Raw genomic sequence first — 24,334 nt, 5'->3', positions numbered from 1 at the left:
AACTGGGGGAAGACTAATAACAACAGTATTAGGCAGGAGCTAGGGAATGTAGACTGGGGTGGCAGGTTGAGGGTAAATCCATATCCAATATGTGGGATCTTTTAAAAGTCAGTTGTTAACAATTCATGATAAGTATGTCCCTATAAAGATGAAGGATAAAGATGGCAACATTCGGGAACCCTGGATGACAAGAGAGTTTATGAGCTGAGTGAAAAAAAAAGGAGGCATACTAAATTTCAGGAAATTGAAAAGAGATAAGGCTCTTGGGGAATACAAAGCTAGCAATGGGCTGAAGAGGTTATGAAGTCTTTTGGCACCTATATTAACCTCAGAAACAATACTATTCTGGAGAAAGCAAAATTTATCAAGAAAGTCCAAAAGCCCAATGAACTCATCAACTCTTTCATAAATGAGTTATACAGATTGGATGAAGGCTGTGACTATGGTGATCTTAATTTGCACGCAGCTTAACACTGATAAACAACCCTAAATACATGTGCTTGTTTACACGCCATAAAATCTCAAAAAGGTCCAATAAGTGCAGTGTAGGGATCCACCTAGAACCATAGAAAAATTACAGTGCAGAAGGAAGTCATTCAACCCGTCTATGCCAACCCGAAGACACCCATGTGCCCTTCCTAATCCCACATTCCTGCACCTGGCCCTTACCCCTGCGGCTTACAGCACTTTAGGTGCAGATCCAGGTATTTTTTAAAAGAGTTTAGGGTCTCTGCCTCCCCCACTGACTTGGGCAGTGAATTCCAGACACCCACCACTCTTTGCACAAAAAAGATCTTCCTCATGCCCCCTCTGCACCTGCTGCCACTTATCTTGAATTTATGTCCCCTGGTTCTAGAATTCTCTGCCAAGGGAAACAATCTTATCCTGTCCATGCTATCTCTTCCCCTGATAATTTTGGACACCTCTTTCTCGTCACCCCTCAGCCTTCTTTGTTCCCACTAAAATAACTCCAAGTTACCCAATCTCTCCTCATAACTACACTTTTCTAACCCTGGCACCATTCCAGTAAACCTCTTCTGCACTCTCTCCAGAGCAATTACATCCTCCCTGTAATGTGCTGACCAGAACTGCACGCAATACTCTAGTTGTGGCCTCACCAGTGGTTTTATACAATTCCAACATTATATCCTCATTTTTACATTCTGTATCTCTGCCAATGAAGGAGAGCATTCCATGTACCTTCTTTACAACCTTGCCTACTTGACCTGCTGCCTTTAGGGAGTATGTACTTGTACGCCAAGATCTCCCACCTCATCCACCCCTCTTAGTATGTTCCCCTTTATTGTGTACTCCCTATAACTGTTTGACCTCCTTAAATGCATGACATCATCACAAATCCATCTGTCACTTTACTGCCCACTCCAACAACCCATCTATATTGTTTTGGAGCTATTGCTATCCCCTACACTGCCCAATCAGCCAACTTTTATGTTGGTTATTTCAAAGAAACCTTTGTGATCCATGGAATCCTGGACTGGGGGTGGTGGCTGTCAATGGGCTGCAATTTGCTGATGTGTATTTCACTCATGATGCCAGGAATTACAGATTTTGATACTTCTCCAGCTCCCCAGTGTATCCCCAAGGTATTATTTAAATGGTAGAAAATTGCAGCATGCTGCTGTGTAGAGGGACCTGGTTGTCCTTATGCAAGAATCACAAGGAGTTGGTTTGCAGGTGCAGCAGGTAATTAAGAAGACAAATAGAATTTTGCCCTTCATTGCTAGAGAAATGGAGTTTAAAAACAGTGAGGTTATGTTGCAGCTGTATAAGGTGCTGGTGAGGCCACATCTGGAATACTGTGTACAGTTTTGGTCTCCTTCCTTGAGAAAGGATCTATTGGCACTGGAGGGGGTAGAGAAGAGATTCACTAGGTTGATTCCAGAGTTGAGAGGGTTGGCTTATCAGAGAGACTGGATAGACTGGGACTAAACTCATTGGAATTCAGAAGAATGAGGGAAGATTTTATAGAAACATATAAGATTATGAAGGAAATAGATAAGATAGAAGCAGGGAAGTTGTTTCCACAGGCAGGTGAAACTAGAACTAGGGGGTATGGCCTCAAAATAAGGGGAAGCAGATTTAGGACTGAGTTGAGGAAGAACTTCTTCACATAAAGCGTTGTGAATCTGTGGAATTCCCTGTTCAGCGAGGTAGTTGAGGCTACCTTGTTGAATGTTTTTAAGGCAAGGATAGATAAATTTTTAAACAGTAAAGGAAGTAAGGGTTATGGTGGGCAGGTGGGTAAGTGGAGCTGAGTCCACAAAAAGGCTGAAAGGGCCAGATGGCCTACTCCTGCTCCTAGCTCTTATGTTCTTATGTTGGTTAATGTAACGGTGAGGCTGAAAGGGTAAAAAAACTTTGCACTCAACTTGCTATGCTGCTGGAGAAATTAATCCCAGGGTTGGAAATCAAGAATTAGGTTCAGGACTGACAGCAATTCTATAGACAGCAACAAGCTTCCACTTACAGTAGAAGGTTTTTAAAAACAATATTCACAAGTATTGCTGGTTAGGTCAGCATTTATTGCTCATCCTTAGTTGCCCTTAGGAAGGTGGTGGTGAGCTTTCTTCTTGCACCTCTGCAGTCCCTGAGGTGTAGGTGCACCCAAAGGTACTGCATGAGAACCCTGCCCATGCTGGGCAGAGGTGAGAACATTTGGATCAAGGAGCTTGACAGAGAAGGTGTCATTGTCCTGAGGGATGGCGATCAAAGAGCATCTTGCTTGATACATAACCCGCAAGGCACAATCGGACAGAATATCTTCTCACTCCTCATGGTGAATCTTCTATCATACATCTGAGTGAACCAGACATAAAAACCCAAATAATTGCAACACCAAATACGACAACTTCAACTCCAGGTCAACAAAGTCAGTCCAAAGCAGCTGAGATGGCCACTCCTCCAAACTTGAAAAGAACAAGGTCTGGAAAAGTTGTAAAACCTCCAGACCATCAGAATTAAAAGTTTGAGGCTTGGCGTGAGCATGCAAACATTATTGTAAGTACATTTGGGTAAAGACTTGGGGTAGGTGATATGTGGCATTTGGGTGTTTGGGACTTTAAGAGTTATTGCTCGACTGGGAAAATAGTACCACCTACATTATGATGTAGAGAGTCAATGGAAATAGTAGAGTGTAGTCATGAGTCTCATGGAAGTTGGCATGAAGATTGCACCTTGTGAAAGACTATCCTGCATGTACGTGTATATTTATGTGTTATTAATAAAAAGGTTATTATTCAACCTAGACCTCGTCATGGGAAAACGTACAAGCATACAATACATCTGGATCCAAGGTTACCTTGTGAAGCTCACTGGGAGCAATGTTGCCCTTTCCTGCCCACAAGGAAATCTTAAACTTTAAAACTTCCCTTCTGGGCTTCTTTGGGCCCACAATACAGTTCTCGATGGGCTTGCCTGGTGCAGAAGCCAACACTGCTGCCCCTCAAGACCTTGAACAGTTTGAGCCCTGGAATTCATTTGCACATTTGAAGTTGGGCCCCACTTCCTTCCTGGTCTTGGTCACTTGCTCAAAGAGCAAGTACAGGTGAGACTATGTGGAAAATAGTTAGATCAGAGTAGGTAAGCAATTGGCTTTCATCTAGCTGTTCCACCGCACCCAGGTTCCACTAGATGGAAATCAGGGGTGGTATTTTTGTTTGGTTTGGAAAAGTTTACTAGTCAAAGTGAGGGCTGGAAAAGCAAAAATTTAACTTCAATGGAATTAGTTCTGTTTTTTGCAGAAGAACAGTCAACGAACAAGTTTTCTCAAGAGACATTTTTCACCCAAAAGGGCAGTGGTAACCTGGCCCCCAAACAGTGTGAATAGTCAAAGAATTGAAGCTTTCAATTCTGGAATTAATGATCTTGGTTAGGAGAGGTTAGCAAGGGATATGGAGCTGGGCCGGGTTCTGCTGAGGGAGTTTGAAGTTGCCCGGGTGCGAGTTAAATCCACATCCTTAAAGAAAATAATCGCTGTGTGAATACCTGAGCCACCTGGGATTAGGGATTTAAATGTATGTCTGAAAGAATGCTGTGGGATGCTGCGTTTTCAATTCATGGGGCATTGGCACGTGTACAAGGCAAAAGGGAATTGGCACAAAGGGATGGACACTACTTAAACAGGACTGGGACCAGCATCCTGGTGAATCAAATCACTAGGGTGGCAGATATGGCTTGAATGTAGTAGAGTGGAGGAAGGCTGCAGATAAGGGTAAATTTATAAATCTGAACTATAAAACATGTTAAAAACTTAAAATTAAAGGCACTGTATTTGATCAATCAATCCTTTAACCTTCCATATTATAGCCAGAGTTTGTGTAATCTCTCCTCATAATTTAATATTTGGAGTCCAGGTGTGAATCTGATAAAACCATACGGTGCTCCCACCAAGAGCAATATATACCCAGAGCTGCTTGCAGTGCTCCAAGTGTGGTCTAACTAGGACTTTGTGTAGCTGTAGCATACCTTCCACTTCTTTCTCAATAAATATACATCACCCTGATGAATAACATCTCCAGTAGAGAAGTGATAAAGCCAAGGCTAATGAAAGAAGTTAAGGATTATATTTTCTAAAAAATAAGAGGTTTGTAGTATTGCCAAAAAGTGTAATAAATCTGACAATTGGGAATGTTTTAAATATCAGTTAAGCATGTCCAAAAAAATTGATAAAAAGGAAAAAAAAGGACTAGTTTAGAAACAAAAACAGACTCTAAGAACATTTACAAGTGTGTAAAAGGAAGAGATAAGTGAAAATAAATATGGGTCTTTTAGAGAAAGTATAATGAAAAATGTAGAAATACAAAATGTATGAAACAAATGTTTTGCGTCAGCCTTCACAGCGGAGGACATAAGGAAATACACCAGAAATCATGGAGAACCAAGAGTCTAATGAGAGTGAGGAACTTAAATAAAACTTGGTGTTACAGAGCTTGAGTATTGCTGAAAAACAAGACATGCTGTCAAAGCTTTTTGCCTTGCATTCATCCGGACAGAGGCAAGAATGCCAAATTTCAAAGTGAACAATTTATACTTTATTAGGAAAGGATGCTGATACATTTGCAGGTTGCCTCTGGGTGAGGTTTTGCTATAAAGAATGGACCAGAGATCCATAGCTTTTGTTTGATTCAAAAAAAAGAGTGCAATGGTTAGACATGTCACCTCAGCTATTCTCAACAGAGTACTGACCCTATTAAACAAGCCCACACTTGCAAGAATATAATGTCTAATGTTGGATGTGATTCCATGATTGGACATTACCTTCTGAACAACCTGAGTGTGCTAAGAGTTACTCTGACCACCAATTTAGAACTATCAGTTGGACTTGCAATGTGACTCAATTTCACCTGTCATCTTCAAAGAACATGTCTTTTTTTGTGAATTGAACAAAATCTTCAACAGTATGTCAGCAAAGCTTAATTAATATTAGTAAAGAAAACATTATTTAAGAATTCATGGGACAATAAGGTGACAAACAGCTGATGGTCTTCACACTAGCATTTAAAAGAGGTGGTTGAAAAGATAGTGGATAGTGGGTAGCACGTGGCACAGTGGTTAGCACTGCTGCCTCACAGTGCTAGGGACCCGAGTTCGATTCCAGCTTGGGTTACTGTCTATGTGGAATTTGCACATTCTCCCTGTGTCTGTGTGGGTTTTCTCTGGGTGCTCTGGTTTCCTCCCACAGTCCAAAAATGTGTGGTTTAGGTGGATTGATCATACTAAATTGCCTCTTAGCGTCAGGGGGACTAGCTAGGGTATATGCATGGGGATAGGATCTAGATGGGATTGTGGATGGTGCAAACTCGATGGGGTGAATGGCCTCCTTCTGCACTGTATGATTCTATGAATGTATTGGTTTTGATCTTCCAGGATTCACCAGATCCTGGAACTGTCCCAATGCACTGGAAGATAGCAGATGGAACCCTTTTCTTCAAAAAGGAGAGATAAGAAACAGGGACTAAAAGACTGACAACAGTGTAGGGATATGCTGAAATCTACTACAAATGATATGGTAACAGGGCACCTGGAAAATTATAGTATGTTTAAGTTGACTCAGTGTGGCTTTATGAAAGGTAAATTGTGTTTGATAAGTCTATTCAATTGTTAGAGAGGGTACCCAGCAAGGTGGAAAAAAATGAACCAGCGGATGTAACACTTGGATTTTCAGAAGACATTTGATAATATGCCACACAAAAGGATATTTTACAAAATTTGGGTTCATGAGATTAGAACAACATGATATGAGAATTCGTCAACAGTTATTAAACATCATTTTCAGGATAGCAGGCTGTAACTAGTGGTGTGCCGCAAGGGGCTCAGTTATTTACAATCTATATTAACAATTTAGATTAGGGAACATGTGCTGGCTGATAATACAATTAACACTACACTCTGTACTCTGAACATTACATTCTGCACTCTCTTGTTTCCTTCTCTATGTACAGTATGCTTTGTCTGCATAGCGTGCAAGAAACAATACTTTTCACTATATGCTAATACATGTGACAGTAATAAATCAAATCGAAAAATCTAGGTGGAAAATTGAGCTGTGAGGTGGATTCAAAGAGATTGCAAAGGGATACTGAATGGTTCAGTGATTGAACAAGAAGATGGCAGATGGAGTGTAATGTGAGGAAGTGTGAAATGATATCGCTTTAGTAAATAAGAAACATGGAAAAAGAAAATTATTTTCACAAGTGAGAAACCAGCAAGAGTTGGTATTCAGAAAAATTTTGGGAGGGTTTATATATGATTCACAGAAACTAAGTACAGCAAACAATTAGACAGGCAAATGATATGTTAACCTTTATTCTAAGGTGGTTGGAGTATAAGAGTAAGGGAGTCTTGCTGCAATTATAGGGCATTAGTGAGCCCAAATGTTGAATACCATGTACAATTGTGACCTCAGATAAACTTAGATGGGATGCAACCAAAGTTCACTGGAATGATTGCTGGGAGGAGAGGGTTATCCAATGAGGAGAGATTGTGTGGAATGAGGCCATATTATCTGGAGTTTCGAAGAATGAGAGGTGACCTCTGAAACAAACAAACTCCTCAGAGGGCTGGAGAAGGTAGATGCTGAAAACTTGTTTCCCCCTGTCTGTAGGGTCTGGAACTAGGGATCATGGTCTTGGGACAAATAGTCAGTCATTTAGGATATTTAGGAAGATTTTCATTCAGAGGGTTGCATATTTTTGGAATTCATTTTGATGCTCTGTCAATCAGTATATGCAAAGCTGAGATTGATAGACTGATGGGCACTGAGGGAATCAAGGCATTGTGAAAATAATGCTGAAAAGAACATTCAATGTTGAGGTTCAGCAATGACCTTATTCAATGGCAGAGCAAGTTTGATAAACCCTGCTGTAAATTGTGTATCAATTGTATTTAATTACCTATAGATGGAGGGCGATTATGGAGTTTTCATTTGAATGCATATGAAGAGACACTTCTATCAATTGTAGTGTGGTTGGGTTAGGAGAGAAATGCTTGCAATGTGTCACTTTGTTAATAAATGCAAAACTCATAAAAGCTTGGTTCCAGGATCATCCTTCCCCATATTGCTTCCAGGAATATAACACCAAGACCGATTGTTGCTCCTATTTCCTACATTGTGAATTGGAGCTAAGATGCAGATCAGCTGATCAAGTGTCGTATCTGTTCTTATCAGTTTAATAGTTGAATAGTGGGGTAATGCTGAGAGGCTGAATGTTTTATGTCTGGTGCTGCGGCATCCTCTTCCCTTTTCTGCATTGAATGAGAAAGTAACTAATCACGGACCAGTCGGAAAGTGGGCATATTTAAAGAATAGTAACACAGAGCGATCTGCCAATCAAATTCACTTTGTAAAAGACATTTCCAGAGCCCACGAATTTTTTTTAATTAGAACAGCACAAATTGTATTCCAATTGGAAAAAGCCAGATAATTTGTAACATTCGTGCTGATACCTTACCAGTACCAAGCCAAAAGCCCAGGTAATAAAAATTCACTTTTATTTCAATTTTTAAAGGACTTTTCGTTACTTATTTTGTAGCATTTTGGCACCCTTTTTCTTGGAGTTGTAGATTATAAAACTGAGAGGGGAGGCGCGCGCGGGGGGGGGGGGGGGGGGCTGGGGGGGCGACCTGAAATAATTGTAACTTGTCTCTGCAGAAGGAACTCGCCCCTCACACACACATATATACAGCTGAGACAATACCACGTATGCAGTGCGGGCAGCACTGTGTTATTGTGGCGCTTGATGCGGAATGACATTTGCACACACTCGCACATCCACATCAGCAACTTTAAACTTCCACTCCGCCAAAAGAGCAAGGAAAAGAAACGATTTTTTTTAAAAAATCACCACTATGGACTTCTTCATAACTTTTGTGCGTGTGTCTATATGTGTATGTGTCTATATGTGTGTGTGTGTGTGTGTGCTGGCGAACGCCAACCCATAGCCAGTCTGACATTCCTCCCCACTTAAAATCCAAAAACATGTTAACTAATTCATCCCATCTGCAGCTGGAATAGTGTTGATGTAAGCGAGTGTAACGCATCCCAGATGTTAAACTGTCTACTCGGTGTCAGAGACAGAAATCGCTCCATTGTGCAGTTCCAGGGCACCGATTCTCAGGGTGGTGGGGGCGGGGGAGGTGCCTTTGTTTAGGGGGTCAGTAATAGAATCTACCTACAAAAATAAACTTCACAAATATCCTACCATCAGATGCGACCACCAGATCATGCCCTGAACGTCCCTGGGGCGTTTCGTTGGTGATTTCAACCAGTTTGTAAATGACTCCCTCCCCACGCCCCCAACCACTTCGCAATTGTTTAAGTAGACTTAAAGGAAAATTTGACCGGAATGCTGGGGGAGGAGGGGATGTTGGGGAGGGGGGGTTGGGTGGGGGGTGGGGGGAGCACAGCTTTGCTGTCTGTGACTCAAAGGAATAAAATATTGATCCTCGCAATGGATTCTTTCATCATTGCGTGGGGGAAGTTAGTGGGGAGGGTGCAGGATTATCCGGAGGTCCGGATCAGAGGGTTCACTCAGTGCTGGGGAGTGATACCTATTTAGCCAAATGATGGAGAGGGGGAGAGGCGACTTCAGGACTCAGTGTGGAGCCTTGCGCTAGGTGCCAATAGCCAAGTCCACTTGGACCATGAACGTCGACCAAGAGGGGTGGAACTTTAACTCTTGAAACACAAGCGAAATTCGTTAAATCAACGCGGAAGATTAATATAGCATGCCCGTGCGGACATGGGGAACAATCGCAGCGTTTCTGCCCTAAAGTATCACATTCGAAACGCCACACTTCCAAAGTGCACTCAAACTGTTTCTTTTAATCGCCCCTGTTCCCTCTCGCAGACCTCCCATCCCTGGACTTATTCTAGAAAAACTTGCAGCCCGCGGTGAACTTCCTTCGGAGCTCTGCATTCCCCTGAAGTCTGGGATGATCTCCTGGTTTGCCCTCTCTCCCAGTGTGTGATATTTCACTGTCTCCTTTTTATTCACCCCCCCCCACCCCCTCTCCCTCCCCTAATTACCAGTTCGCAGCTCCCACCTTTAGAGCACTCTTCCTGGCCCTACCACCCGTCTTTCGTTTGGTGATGGAACTCCGGGCTTGGAGACGGAGATTATCTGACAAGAGGCTGTTAGAGAGATTGGGGTTTTCGCTTTGAAATGTCTTTCATTCACTTTTGAGTTGAGGCATTAAATTGCCTCACAGGCTTGCTCTGAAACGAATTTATCACGTTGGCGTTTTTTTTTCTCTGTCTGTAAGGCGATGTCTGTATGTGTTTGTCCAACTCTTTTTAAGATAAATTGTCATCGTTAAATTGTTACTGAAAACACCTCAGATCCCAGAATTCAAACGTCCACTTTCCCCATCGCTACGCAGCACCTCCTCACTGCGCCCAGTATTTTGCTAAAGTTAAAACTAGCATGACTGATCATCCCAATAAATAACTGGAAGCAGGAACATTCACTTCGCCTCTAATTTCGATGTTCCCCTTTCAGAGCTGCAGCCACAGTGCAAGGGACCGTTCTCACAGCCGTCGCTTTGCCACATGTCACTTTACAATGAGAATACTACCCCCTCCCCCTCACCCCTGCTGCACTCCCCCACCTCCCCCCCACCCCTCCTTAATCCACACACACACACACACACACACAGAGCCCCCAACACCCCTAACAACAGTTCACCCAGATGTTTGGACATCAAAGCGAGAGCTCATTATTACAGCAGGTGTGCTCCTAATGTGTAGAAAGTCCGATAGTTGGTGAAGTACAATGGCAATCTCGCTGATTTTTTTTTGTGTGTGGGATAGCATTGATTATAGTCATGGCGAAGGGTAAACGTTTGGAAATCAAAACCAAACGGGCGTTCTCTCTCTTCAGAATCATTCATCTGATCAAAAAATAAAAAAGATTTACTGACAGGTTTACGACCCTTGTGTTTTAGAATTTCAAATCTATCGGATTGCTGGTGGCGATGGACAGTGAGTGTCTCCCTTTCAGCTGATGAGCTAGGATATCCAATGCAAATTCCTGAGAATCCACATCACCGCTCCGGAATGAATCCCACCAAATAAATAATTGTTTGATAACGGGAAGTAAAAAGCACTTAAAACATAAAAGCCTTTGAGAACATTTGCAGCATAAATTGACTGATGCATGTGTTCAAATCGGAGCGATTATTTATAATTCGCAGAATATTTAACTTGGATCCTCGAAGTTTATTTTATTGGTGCTATTTTCTCCCCCTCGGTTTTTTTTCTCGACGAGATCTTATTATTGAGTTAGTTGCTGTCAATGTTTCCTTTCTTTAGATGGGATGAAGAGGGGGGAAAAATCTGATGAGTTGGCATATCAATAAAAATGATTACGTGTAGGCTGGGTTAGTAAAAGTGAGGCCATTCCTCCGCTTGAATGGGTGCCAGCCCCTCTGTGACCCAGTCAGGCTCCGACGTGTCTCTCTCTTTCTCTCTCTTGCTCTGAAACGTAGCCAGAAACAAACCCCCCCACCACCCACCAAAAAAAAATCTCTGATGTCCTTTTGCTTTGCGAAGAATGAGGTTGGAACAAAAAAAATGGTTCGTCGAATTGAATGGGTCGGATTGGGGTGGGTGGACAGGAGGGGTGGTGGGTGGGGGAAAGGGGGGGGAAGGCACATGTGCTGATCCAATAGCCACATGGCTGCTAGTGTCCAGAAATTGCCTCTGTGGCTGTTTGATTGGAGGAGTTGCATCCCGTTGGTACATTTCAGTGGATAGAGAGTGGACTCCTCCCGCGGGCGGGGACTCCGCCTGATTCCAGCGGGAAGCAATGGACGAGCCTGCCTGGAGATGGGCGGCAACCGTTCACACCTCCCGAGCCAGGGCGCACATAAAAGGAGGGTGGCCGTGCGGAGGGAACAGTAGGAAGTTTCTGCTGGGGCTCGGTGCTGAAGATTGGAATTTAAACACCAGAACAATTGTATGTCCGGACGCTAACGAAACTTTTCCCTTTACCCCAAAGAGTCTACATGTCTAATATTTAGACATGTTCAGCTTTGTGGATACTCGGATCTTGCTGTTGCTAGCAGCAACATTAGTGGTGGGAAGATGTCAAGCGGAAGACGATGAATGTAAGTGTTGCTCTCCTTTGCTTTATTGTTCAGTTCGGGAAGGGAATTCTCAAAAAAAAAGACCTGCTGCGAAGTTCCAGAGGGATGTGTGGCTTTTGTTTTTTTTTTAATTATTTCTGAGGGAGGGAAAAAATAAGTTAGAAATTCTTAGAAATGTAACTCGAAAACTTAAGCCAAAGTTTTCCTGCCATTAGTTCCAGATTCTTCCGATTATTTGAAAAAACACTTATGTAAACACTTTGAAATAGTTTGCTGCAAGGAATTCCCTTTTATGGAATCGTTTTTTCGATCCCTAGTGCATTAAAAGGACGCACACTGTGCAGCACAAAGCTAATTCGTGACTCTCTAGACTGTCTGTAACCCCCCCCCCCCCAACACCCCCGCGCCAGCATCCAGATGTTGAAGATTTGTTGCATCCTCCACGTTTAACGAGAGGCGAACAGAACAAAGGACAAAAAAAAATGTAGCTGGAACTGAAGGGGGAACCGATGCAGCAGACAATTGGTTCAAAACAGCTGCTCCTTGCGAGTGGGTGTGTCAGAACAGTCCCCTGCGAGGCGAAGTTCCAAAAAGTTTGTTTCTTTTTGAAGAAAATAGTGGGCAGGGAACTAGTTCACAATGTGATTTTGGAAGATACTTTAAAAGGAATGATAAAAAAGGGTAAATTGCATTGGAGGGAGGCAATCTAGATTCGATTGTGAGTAACTTTATCTGATTCTAAGTTCATCAAAAGATGCCAGCGTGCTCAAAGAATTATAGACATAAGGTTTTTTTGGGAAGAACAAGGTCGTGGTTGCAATGTCGAAAATTGACTCGTTGAACATTCAAGCCCGGGAACTGAAATGTGCAAGGGGAGGGGGAAAGGTTACAGTGTTCGGGATAGAAGCAATCCAGATGTTTGCGTCTAGCCATTCAGGACTGAGAGCTAGTTCAGCGCCGCGGTTCAAGAGCGCCATCTCCAGATGGTACTGTGTGAGTCAAGTGGAGCGATCAACTTACCACCCCGCCGCCCCCCCATCCCACCACACCGCCGTCTCCCCTGCCCCCCACCCACCCCAGACCCCCAAGAAAACCAAGGTCTAATTTACTCCGGCACCATGTAGCCCAATCTCGCATGGGCGAGTTTTAAGTGAATTCAGTTTGAGTGGATTGGTGGAGGAGCTTGGTTGAGTTGTGGCCATTCACTCACTGCTGGCGTGTGTTTGGCAATTGGGTAACTTGTCCAGTGAATGTAGGATAGAGCTTGAGCGCCATCTGTTGAATTTCTTGTTGGGCTTGAAAGTTTAATGAGTCCAATGTATGTTTAATTAAACATCGACATGTACGTTTTTAAATGTAAAGGAAAATATAGTTTTAAAAATATAAATAAAAGCAGCAAAAAAACAGGAACTCTGCTGCAACTTAAATCTAGTATTTCATGATTTGGTGCAGTTTACGAAATTCTGATACCACCCGCCGTTTAAAGCATTTTTATTAAAATATGTAATTTACAGTTTTGTTTTGCATCGTTTGTGAACGAATAAATAGAAATCCGCATGATTTTTCCAGCCCGTTTGAACTTGGGACAATTTTTTTGGCTGTTTTCGCCCCAAGTTTAACCTTGGTCAATTTTTCTTTCGGTCCTTGCATTTCTGTGCATGAGAGGGCGCTAGGTTGAGCATAAGTTAATAATCCTCCTGCCCTGTCTGTATCTCAGCTAACGGACAGAGCTGCATGAAGAATGGAGAGAAGTACCAAGACAAAGACATCTGGAAACCCGAGGCCTGCCAGATCTGCGTCTGCGACAATGGCCAGATCCTCTGTGACGATATAATCTGCGAGGAAACCAGCGACTGCCCCAATGCTGAAATCCCCTTCGGAGAATGCTGCCCCATCTGCCCTGAACAAGGACGTAAGTGTGACTGACCGCCTTTTGCTTTGGGCACTTTGGCAAGTGCAATTGTTTGAAGCTGCCGCAGGCTTTTATCGCCCAGCACCTGACAACTATTTTAGATCAACTCATATAATGACCAAATTCCCCTTCTTAATTATCAACAGCAAAATCGATTAGGAATAATAGCAATATATGCATTAGCCTTAAGTATGTTGGAAAATAATAGCAACGTGTACATATTTAAAAAGTGGAAAGTAATTACAATGTATATATATGCCATAAAAGATGGGAAATAGTAGCAGCGTATATATCTTTCCACTTTAAAAGGTGGAAAATAATCGCAATGATGATTTATTACCCTTAAAGAGTAGAAAATAATAGAAAAATACATATTGACCTTAAAAAGATGGGGGTATAGCAATGTATGTATTAATGTTAACTATTAAGACGTGGAAAATAATAACAATGTATACCTACTAACCTTAAAAAGATGGAATCATAGCAATGTGAATATATGTGAACCTTAAAATGTTGGAAAATAGCAATGTACATATATATAAGCCATAAAAAAGTGGCTTATAAAAAGAATTGCAATATGTACGTATATATATATAAATAAAAGTTTCCACCAAAAAGGTGGTAAGTAATAGCAATATTTTAATCTTAAAAGGTGGAAATAATAGCTATGTGTATATAGGTGAAAATAATAGCAATAAATGTATAAACCTCTTTGGAGGATGCAGGATTTGATTAATTCCCCTTAAGTTATGCCTTATTTTCCGTCTTCAAAGTCGATAATTGTCAATGTTATCTTATATAACTTTTGACAAGATTTATGTTATGGGTATGAACTTTATTATGAATAAAAAATGTAATTTGATACTGGTGTGGTAACTGATGCAGTAACATAGCAATGATTACAGGAAAGCAGAACAATGACTATTTACTTCTTTTGTTGAGAAACATTTTTGCCAAATCATTTCAAAGTGACATTGAATGTTTTGAGCTTCTGCAGTACAGAAATATAGGGGCTGACTTGTAAAGGCAAACATAAACAAGTCACTTTTCAGTTAGAGCTCAATGACTGTCCATGATAGAACAGCCCAGACTTGTGTCACTTTCTAGATTATTTGATTTGGAAGGGGTGTTTGTTGAAACCAGTTTAACTGTTTTAGTATTTTTAATTTGGGCATTAGTTATGACATCACTGAATGATTCAATGCCGATGTCACACATCCCACTCCCCCCTGCCCCTCCCCCGGTAGACCCAATCCATGTAGCAGCCTTACAACCAATTTAAAGCTCTAACAGTCCCAGCCCTGCAAAAATATGTACAGGAAACAAATTATCTGTCATTCCAGAATTGTCATTGTGACTTCTTCTGTTATTTGAGAAGGCCTGTTTACAGATTAATCCTTTTTTTTGTTTTTATTTCAGAAGGACCAGATACAGTAAGTACAGCATATTTTCACTAAGAGACTATATGAAAGTAACAAATTTACCCACCTGTCATTTTTAACATTTAACTAACTGACTTATAATTTCTTTTTCTTTCAGTACCCCACTGGCCCCGAAATTCAGGTAAAGAGAAGTGCTTTTCATATACAAGCCACAAAACTGATTTAAGCAAATGAATATAGTGTAATTCCTCAAACTTACATTTATTTACAATCTTAATGATTATACATTTATTTTCAGGGACCTCAAGGCCCCAAGGGAGAACCTGGTCCAAAGGGTGATAGAGTAAGTAGGGCATTACCATCTTACCCCCAATTATAAGATCCAAGTTATAAAAAGCTACCAGAAGTCTAGATGACTGATTGAAATGATGACAATAGAGGGCAACTATACCCAGCTATTAAAATCAACAGGAACTGAAGTTTAAAATATTCCAATTATTCATAATCTATGGCTAAGAGTATTGGCCTCTTAAAGTTGCATTAAAATGAAAAGGAATGCATTAAAAATGATGGAGAGGCTTTAGAGGTTTACACCACACAGAAAATGACAATAAACGGGAAGAGGCACCTAAGGAAATGGTGACAGATATGAGCATTGACATAGCAATGATTGCAGCCAGAGTGAAGTGATATATGCAATATTTTCCACTTTAAAAATGATTATAATCTTTTCTTTTGCATTTTTAGGGACTTCCAGGTTTACCAGGAAGAGATGGAATTCCAGGAACCCCAGGTCGTGACGGCCCCCCTGGTCCCCCTGGTCCACCTGGAACATCTGGCCTTGGCGGAGTGAGTGACTCTCAGTGTTTTCCCACTGAAACAAACAGTGCCACATGTCTAATCATTCCCAATACATTGTTGCAGGTGTCAGACATTTAAAATAACTTTTGCTTTCTTCCAGAACTTCCTCCCTCAAATGAGTAGTAGCTTCAGTGAGAAAACATCTGGCGGTATTCCAATGCCTGGACCCATGGTATGAGCCATTGATCTTTATTCCATATAACATATGTAAGAGTAGAGGCAGCAATGCATCCATTAGCTTTGTAATGTTTTAGGTCATTTTTGCACTCCTGAAGTAAAACATGTCACAGGTAGTCATAAACAGTGAAGATATGCAGAACTAACTTTGATCTGGTGGAAAGATCATCTCAATTATGAATAGATTAGAGTAACAGAACCAGGCACTTAAGATCAGTTGAGGGTAGAGTACATTGCCTTGAGGGAAAAGATTAGCAAGTGCATGTTTTTATCACATTTGTTTTGATTTGGTTTGGTAAATGTGAACACATTGTTATGGTTACTTTTATTTAACAATGGAAGGTAAAATACATGTATATCTCTTTACTGAATAAGTCTTCTTTTTTACCCAGGGTCCAATGGGTCCCAGAGGAGCTCCCGGCCCAGCCGGCACACCAGTAAGTACAAAAAGTTTCTTAAAATATTGGTTAGCATTTGATTCTCAGAAAAAGATCTGTTAGAAGTTAGTGGAATGGAGGCTAATCCAAAATGTAAACGTTAAAGTTGTTGCTATCCATTGATTCTATTATGAAGAGAGGCTAGGGATTTAGTTGGAAAAGAACACAGGCTTTTATTAATTATATATACTTAATGTTCTTTAATCTTTAGGGTCCTCAAGGATTCCAGGGACACCAAGGAGAACCAGGCGAACCAGGTGCACCTGTAAGTAATCCTGTAAAAGAAATGATGCCACGGTTCCCATAAGGATGTAGTATTCATTCATAAATTGTTCAGAAGCATGGTTACCATATTTTCTAATAACTTACCTCAAGCTGGAGCTTGACCATTGATGCTTTGAGGAGAAAGGTCCCCAAACAAATAATTTTTAGATATGAGAATATTCTAATGCCAGCTATCAGCAATCATTAACTTCAGCCAATTATAAAAGGCATGAACATTTTGCCCCGTTAACAATGCTGCGTTATTTATTTCTGGTTATGACGTATTTAGCGTTGTTACCTATACGTTTTTAATTTTTTTAGGGTCCAATGGGTCCTCGTGGTCCTCCTGGCCCCCCTGGCAAGAATGGTGATGATGTAAGTAGCAGCAAATGGTGTGTAAATGTACTGAGCACAATAACCTGCAGCCACTAGCTGCTCTTTCTGTATTGACTGCAACTAAGCAATACTTTCAACATTAGTTTCACAAGTGTGTTTATGACCATTGAATCTAATCGATTCTGCCAAACTGAAATAGTATATGGTCACTATTGATATAAGATTTTAAACTCAATCCTTGTTCATATCATCTAACATTAAATGCATGTATTGTGCTTCATTCAGAATATTTGACTTTAATCTCCATAGCAGTTTATAAATGGCTGAGCTTGTTCTGTTTCTCCATAGGGTGAACATGGCAAAGCTGGCCGTCCCGGTGACCGTGGTGCCCCTGGCCCTCAGGTAATGGACTTGCCCACCAATATTTATCGAGCAAAGTGCAACACCCATATAATACAGTATGTTAGATTTGTCTACCACATTTAGCTATTGAAAAAAAGCCACCAGAGCACGATGGCATATTGAAATAGTCAGTTTTCAAATCTATTAATTATATATGAAAAATACACAAATCAGTGCACCTCATAAAACATGTTTTTTTAAGACAATTCCCATTTTTTACAAGACTTTTCCTATGTTTTCAGGGTGCTCGTGGTTTTCCCGGAACTCCCGGACTTCCAGGCATCAAGGGACACAGAGTAAGTTTAATTGCACAGTTCAGTCAAATTAATGTACTGAACAAAGATGTTTTTGTAAAGAATACAAAATGTTTTTTATATGGCGATTTGAATCCGTAAAGACAAATTCAGTTGTGAACTATTGTTCAGCTTTAAAGAGCCCGATTTCTCATCCCTCTGCCCTTTCTCAACAGGGTTACAATGGTCTAGATGGTGCTAAGGGAGATCCTGGACCAGCTGGCCCTAAGGTAATGTCTCCATTTTCCTTACATGCGGAATGAGCGTTCATTTCAGTGTCCTCTCTTCCCATCTAGTTCTGCACAATATTCAGTCTTATTGGTATAACAATAAGTTCTAACTGTGATCTTTATTCCATTTACAATAGGGTGAAACTGGTGCCCCTGGTGAAAATGGTGCCCCTGGCTTAATGGTAAGCAAGTGATTCATTTTCCTGCAAACACAACCTCGATGGTATTTCTTGGGAAATTGCAATAAGAGAGACCCATTTATTATACACAATCCATTTGTTTTGAAAGCTACATACAAGGCCAGTTACTAAGCTGTAAAGATACTCTGGGCCTGTATTATGCAGTTTAACATTTATATCAACTTTGCTTGGAAAGCAATTTGTTATTCTGGTCTCCACTTTCTTCCATTCAATAATTGGGTGCAAAAGTAGACATGACTATAAGGGAGAGAACATCACTTTATACTGACACCTATGTCTGATATTTGTGCAGGTTCCTGATTGGAGCCCCCAACTAACAGCTGCCATTCAAGCAATTTTGTTAGGCATTCCTCTGATCCACTAAAGCTTAAGATCAAGGGAATCTCATGGAATTTGCAGCTCTACATTTGAAACAAAATTTAGTAGCTTTATAGGGAACCATTGCAATTGATTTCACATCAAAGTATTGACAAAAAACACTTATTACATCACATTTTTCTACATTTACAATGCTGTGTATTAAATTGAATAGAAATAACATCTCACATTGCCTTGTTTCAGGGTGCACGTGGTATCCCCGGTGAGAGAGGTCGATCTGGACCCCCTGGCTCTGCTGTGAGTACAAAATTACATTGGTGAACGAATTGGGAAGGCTGTATGATTTTTCGTGATGTGACTTGCAGCAATATAATAATGAGTCCTTCCTTTAACTATTGTAGGGTGCCCGTGGTAATGATGGCGCTGCTGGTGCTGCTGGCCCACCTGTAAGTATCTTTTGTCAACTTCGACCAGCATGTTTTCTCAACCTTTCTACTGCTTGTTCGCCCGAGTCTGCCTTCTTCTGAATGTAATACAATCTGAATCTTGCCTTTCAGGGTCCCGTTGGTCCAGCTGGTCCCCCTGGTTTCCCTGGTGCTCCTGGTGCTAAGGTAAGACCATAACACGTAGGAGCAGTATTAGGCCTCTTGGCCCATCGCATCCGCTCTGCCATTCAATCATGGCTGATATTTTTCTTATCCCCGTTCTCCTGCCTTTTCCCCATAAGCCCAATCCCCTTATTAATCAAGAACCCATCTATCATATATAAGCCACAATTTTGCATTTAGCGTTGCGGTTATCTCCTGCCATAACTAATATCCCCTTGGCAAGTGTGTCTGAATGGAGAGAAATTAAGAAATTAAGCATCTACTTAGTACAAACGTCAGGTTGGGGCAAACTAAACTTTAACTGGTCACATAGTATTGCAAACCATGCCTGCCTTACAAATTTGATGCATAATCAAATCTTCAATGTTCCATGTTTAAGAACATACCTCCCATTGACTCATCCTACTATCTTTAAGGGACTAAAAGACAGAAGAACCACGCTTCCTCATCACACTACTTGTTTTTACAGGCTTGGATTTAAAGGATATTTCTACTGCATTTCCCATGATGTGAGAAGAATGCGTGGGCTTCTCTCTCTTAGTGATGTCAAGACCCATTGACATTATTCAGCTTTGTGAAAAGCTGTTGACTATCTCCTTTTGGGAGAGAGGAACGAGTTCTGTTAGTGCAGAGGCAGGCAGTGAGTCCGGAGCATTTTCTCTCCGAATAAAAAGACAGTGTGCCTTTAAAGGGAATCGCAAAAGTGGGGAGGGCAGACATTCTCCTGCATTATAAAAATGCTCACAGATCAACATCTGTGAGAGGTCCAGGGTAGAGCCAAGCTGATCAGTAACAGAGCAGAATACTTTGATTTAAGCCAAGAGAAAATAAACAAATTCATCATTATATGATGTGAGGTTTATACAGGACATTGAAAGCATTAACAGGCCTTACCTTGGAATTACATGATAGTTAGGAATATTTAAAACATAGGAATAAAACAGACTATTTAGCCCCTAAAGCCTGTCTACCTTTCAGTGAGATTATTGCTAATCTGTGAATTAACTCCATTAATTTCATATACACGTTCATACATGCTTTTAGTTTACTATGTAGAATAGCTGTTCTGTTCTCTATTCTCACTCAATATAGTTATGAATAATCCAATCTGTTGGGTTGGATGAATATCTTTTCCCATTTTAATCTAACATTCCATCCATTGATATGATATCAATGAGTGACAAGTTGCTCATGATGGTCACATCCTAAGACAGCCAATATATCACAGGGCAAAGCCACCCAACTTTTCTGTTCATGTAGTTCAAACTGAATAGTCTTAGGACAGCACAGTACCACAGTGGTTAGCACTGCTGACTCACAGTGCCAGGGACCTAGGTTCAATACTCGGTTTAGATCTGCAGGCTCTCCCTGTGTCTGCATGGGTTTCCTCCAGGTGTCTGCAGGTTCTCCCTGTGTCTGCATGGGTTTCCTCCAGGTGTCTGCAGGTTCTCCCTGTGTCTGCATGGGTTTCCTCCAGGTGCTCCAATTTTGTCCCACAGTCCAAAAGACATATTGGTTAAGTGCACTGGCCATGCTAAATTCTCCCTCAGTGTACGCGAACAGGCGCTGGAGTGTGGCGACTGGGGGATTTTCACAATAACTTCACACATAGTGTTAGTGTAAGCTTAGTTATGACACTAATAAATAAACCTTAAAATGAAAGAGCTACCGAAACCTGTCTGGAAATAATCTCTCTTCACCCTTGCCTTGCTGTGTCACTTGATCCTAGTTAGATAATTTTGCATCGCCTAGCTGTCAGACCTAAACAAAATACCAATTGCTGTTTTAAAATGGAGTCCTTTCAGTTAATGAACATGTACTAGTCCTATTGGAAGACCTGGATATTTCCGCCAGGCCTGTGTTGCTGTTGCATTAACACTGCAATGAAAGGAGCAGTTTGTTCCATTAAAATCTCTTCTTTGGTTTTGGTATAGGGTGAAGCTGGTCCCGCCGGAGGTCGTGGTGCTGATGGCCCTGCTGGTGCTCGTGGTGAACCCGGTAATCCCGGACCTGCTGGCCCTACTGGTGCCCCTGTGAGTATTTGGTTTGGGACGGGGGTAATCTGTTTCTTGCCTATCCCTTTCGAGGGATTTGGGCATCGCTGCAAGTTCAGTATGTGTTGCCCATCCTCAGTTGGCCTTGAGAATGGGCAAATTAACCACTTATTTGAAAATTCAAAAGACTATCCACCTTAACAATGTTAACGTATCTTTGATGTTGATGCCCAATCCATCACACAAACCAGCCTCCCATCCATTGACTCTGTCTCCACTTCCCGCTGCCTCGACAAAGCAGCCGGCATAATTAAGGACCCCATGCACCCCCGGACATCCTCTCTTCCACCATCTTCCTTCGGGAAAAAGATACAAAACTCTGAGGTCACCTGCCAACCGACTAAAGAACAACTTCTACCCTGCTGCTATCAGACTTTTGAATGGACGTACCTTGCATTTAAGTTGATTTTTCTCTACACCCTAGCTATGACTCTGACACTCCATTCTGCACTCTCTCGTTTCCTTCTCTATGAACGGTCTGTTTTGTCTGCATAACACACAAGAAACAGTACTCTTCACTGTATGTTAATACATGTGACAATAATAAATCAAATCAGATGTGCTTTCTTAAACATTGCTCCCACTAATGTATTTACTTTTTTTCCACCATGTAGGGCAGCCCTGGTGCTGATGGTCAACCTGGAGCTAAAGGTGCAACTGTAAGTAAATCATTCCTTTTGCCTTCTGAGTTATTGTGGTGAAGTGAAATTTTCTCAGAAATCCTGAAAGCACTGAATGATGATTTTATCTGCTTGTGTTCTAGGGTGCTCCCGGTATCTCTGGTGCTCCTGGCTTCCCTGGCCCACGAGGACCAAGTGGCCCACAAGGTGCTGTTGGACCTACTGGTCCTAAGGGTAACACGGTAAGTAGCTGCTACATTGCCACAGCAATGTATCTGCTTGCCATCACTGTAATCATTGGGTCATCCACTGTAGTGGGAGGAAGATTGGATTAAACTTTTAAGTGCTTCAGGTTCTGGGGTTTCCCCAGGCTAACCATTTCTTTTTCAAGATTTCAAGTCACACACTCTGATACTAAAAGAACCTTTCAGTATGACAGGATTATGTGACTCCAACTTCAGAATTAGTTTAACAACTGCAATATAATTTTATACCACCAGAAATGTATACTTACAGAGCAACTTCAAATAGAAGAGCTTAAGTCACTTAGGTTGTACTTTCCCTCTCTGTTTTAGCTTGTATTCTATCCTTTGCCCCACCTGTCCAAGGATTTGGCCTCTCTTCCTAAATTGGACAATTATTTTGGAAATGTGGCCACCGATGGACTGAAGATTCGACCTGATTTCGACTGTTTTACCATTCAGTCGAGCTTTATTACATCAGGCTTTATGTAGAAACATAGAAGGTAGGCTCAGTAGGAGGTCATTTGGCCCCTCGAGGCTGCTCCACCATTCATTACGATTCTGGCTGATCATCCAACTCAATAGCCTAATCCTGCTTTTTCCTCAAAACCTTTGAACTAGTCCCATCCCTTAAACAAATGATCCATTATTTTATATATTCATCTTTCAAGAACATTCTCTTCAGCAGCCCAGAGAATTGATGGCCACTAAAACAAGACACTCATCATCAGTATCCTAAGGGTTAATATGAAGGCTAATGTAAAATCTAGGTTAAAAAAAAAGCAGTTATGCTGTATTGATGAATCAGTTAAAAATAGTATGGACAACACTCTCTTCATCCATTATTAATCGTCAACAGGAACATATATACCATCTGAAATATTTTAACTACAAATATAAATGGGCAGGCTAGTGGGTCTGCCTAGATGGTGCAATGCATATTCAGGAAGCTACCTAGGCCCTAATGCTCTTTGACCCCTGACCCTGGGTTCTATCAACAGCTGAAAACTGCTTTGTGCTGTCTCCCCCAAAATGTTCCACCAATCCCTCATAGGTCCTTTACCAAGGAATTTTCTGTAGAATTTTAGGGTCAAGATGTTAGAAAGAATCTCATTACTTTTTTAAGAAAGAAACCTGCGTCACCATTGGCCTTTTGTCTTTTAATATATGTTTCTTTTAACCTTAGGGTGAAGCTGGTGCTCCTGGTGCCAAAGGTGAACCTGGTGCAAAAGGTGAACCTGTAAGTATTCATCATCAGTTTTAAGCAATTATTTCCACTGAACAGCTTCATAGATTTCAATGTAATTGGAATTATAAACAAACTGTATGATAATGCACAGGTCGACTGCGCCTTTTGAATGGCTACTGATTGTATCGTTGATACTTTCTAGGGTTCCACTGGTGTCCAAGGTCTCCCTGGCCCAGCTGGTGAGGAAGGCAAGAGGGGCGCTCGTGGTGAGCCTGGTGTTCAGGGTCTTCCTGGTAGCCCTGGCGAACGCGTAAGTGGAACACTTCTTTTCATCCACATTTCAAGTCCGTCACCTGATGTTTTGCCAGTCTCTATGGTCGTCACAAAATACATAACCTTGTCCCTTTACCTTCCATTCCATTGCAGGGTGGCCCTGGAAACCGTGGTTTCCCTGGTGCTGAGGGTCTTATTGGTCCCAAGGTAAGTAAACTCAACAAAAAAAGCGTCTTCTGTTTTGTTCAGTGTTACAGGAGCTGTGCAGTCAGCAAATTCCTTCAAACTCCTCACTTCCTGTGCGTGTCCTCTTCCAGGGTATTCCAGGTGAACGTGGTCCCGCTGGTCCTCTTGGTCCCAAAGGCGCTACTGGTGAACCTGGCCGACCTGGTGAGGCCGGTCTTCCTGGTGCAAGAGTGAGTATTTGACTAGGATAAGGTACTGGGGAGTAAGGGATTGGGATCTTTCTTAAGCAATGTTTTTTTTTAAACACTATCACTATAGAAAACTGCAAAAGCGTGAAAAACGCACTAATAAATTGTATATATGATGCAGTACCCACTACAAGATGGAATATTAATGTATGAAATAAGGGACACATTTTTCTTTCCTCGTGAATTATAGCAAAAAACTTAAGCTGCAATTGCAAAATCATGTCCCTTATTCTATACTCTTGCTAAAATTGGCAAATGGAGGGAAATTTGGTTTTGCATAATTTTGCACACAGCGACATCATGAGTAACTAAGGACTGGATTCTTCGATCTCGTTCGCCCAGCCACTGCTGCCAGCAAGAATGGAGAATTTTGGCGCTCCCATTCACAGCAGCGGGACTGGAGAATCCCAGTCATTTGTGAGGTTGGAGAATGCCAACCCAAGTATACCTTGCATGAGCTGTAGAATATACTACAAAATAAAAGGATTAAGGTTC

General features: G+C 41.5%; 1 protein-coding gene across 1 annotated transcript in view; it reads left to right on the top strand.

The window, feature by feature from the left end:
* The first annotated feature begins 11,428 nt into the window (after positions 1–11,428).
* The window catches only part of LOC145359334 (uncharacterized), a 30,907-nt gene continuing 18,001 nt past the window's right edge, over positions 11,429–24,334 (top strand). Inside the window, exons 1-24 of the mRNA XM_080213930.1 lie at positions 11,429–11,628; positions 13,325–13,519; positions 14,939–14,952; positions 15,059–15,082; positions 15,200–15,244; positions 15,649–15,750; positions 15,863–15,934; positions 16,332–16,376; positions 16,588–16,641; positions 16,962–17,015; positions 17,325–17,378; positions 17,621–17,674; positions 17,848–17,901; positions 18,039–18,083; positions 18,663–18,716; positions 18,821–18,865; positions 18,977–19,030; positions 20,962–21,060; positions 21,696–21,740; positions 21,845–21,943; positions 23,130–23,183; positions 23,335–23,442; positions 23,559–23,612; positions 23,723–23,821. Coding sequence (XP_080070056.1) covers positions 11,544–11,628; positions 13,325–13,519; positions 14,939–14,952; positions 15,059–15,082; positions 15,200–15,244; positions 15,649–15,750; positions 15,863–15,934; positions 16,332–16,376; positions 16,588–16,641; positions 16,962–17,015; positions 17,325–17,378; positions 17,621–17,674; positions 17,848–17,901; positions 18,039–18,083; positions 18,663–18,716; positions 18,821–18,865; positions 18,977–19,030; positions 20,962–21,060; positions 21,696–21,740; positions 21,845–21,943; positions 23,130–23,183; positions 23,335–23,442; positions 23,559–23,612; positions 23,723–23,821 — 1,608 coding nt within the window. The 5' untranslated portion in view covers positions 11,429–11,543. The remainder of the gene's footprint in view (positions 11,629–13,324; positions 13,520–14,938; positions 14,953–15,058; positions 15,083–15,199; positions 15,245–15,648; positions 15,751–15,862; positions 15,935–16,331; positions 16,377–16,587; positions 16,642–16,961; positions 17,016–17,324; positions 17,379–17,620; positions 17,675–17,847; positions 17,902–18,038; positions 18,084–18,662; positions 18,717–18,820; positions 18,866–18,976; positions 19,031–20,961; positions 21,061–21,695; positions 21,741–21,844; positions 21,944–23,129; positions 23,184–23,334; positions 23,443–23,558; positions 23,613–23,722; positions 23,822–24,334) is intronic.

The sequence above is a fragment of the Carcharhinus amblyrhynchos genome, chromosome 27 (assembly GCF_965287045.1).
Source record: "Carcharhinus amblyrhynchos chromosome 27, sCarAmb.v2.hapA, whole genome shotgun sequence".
Classification (NCBI taxonomy): Eukaryota; Metazoa; Chordata; class Chondrichthyes; order Carcharhiniformes; family Carcharhinidae; genus Carcharhinus; species Carcharhinus amblyrhynchos.
This window is presented reverse-complemented; position numbering and strand designations above follow the sequence as displayed.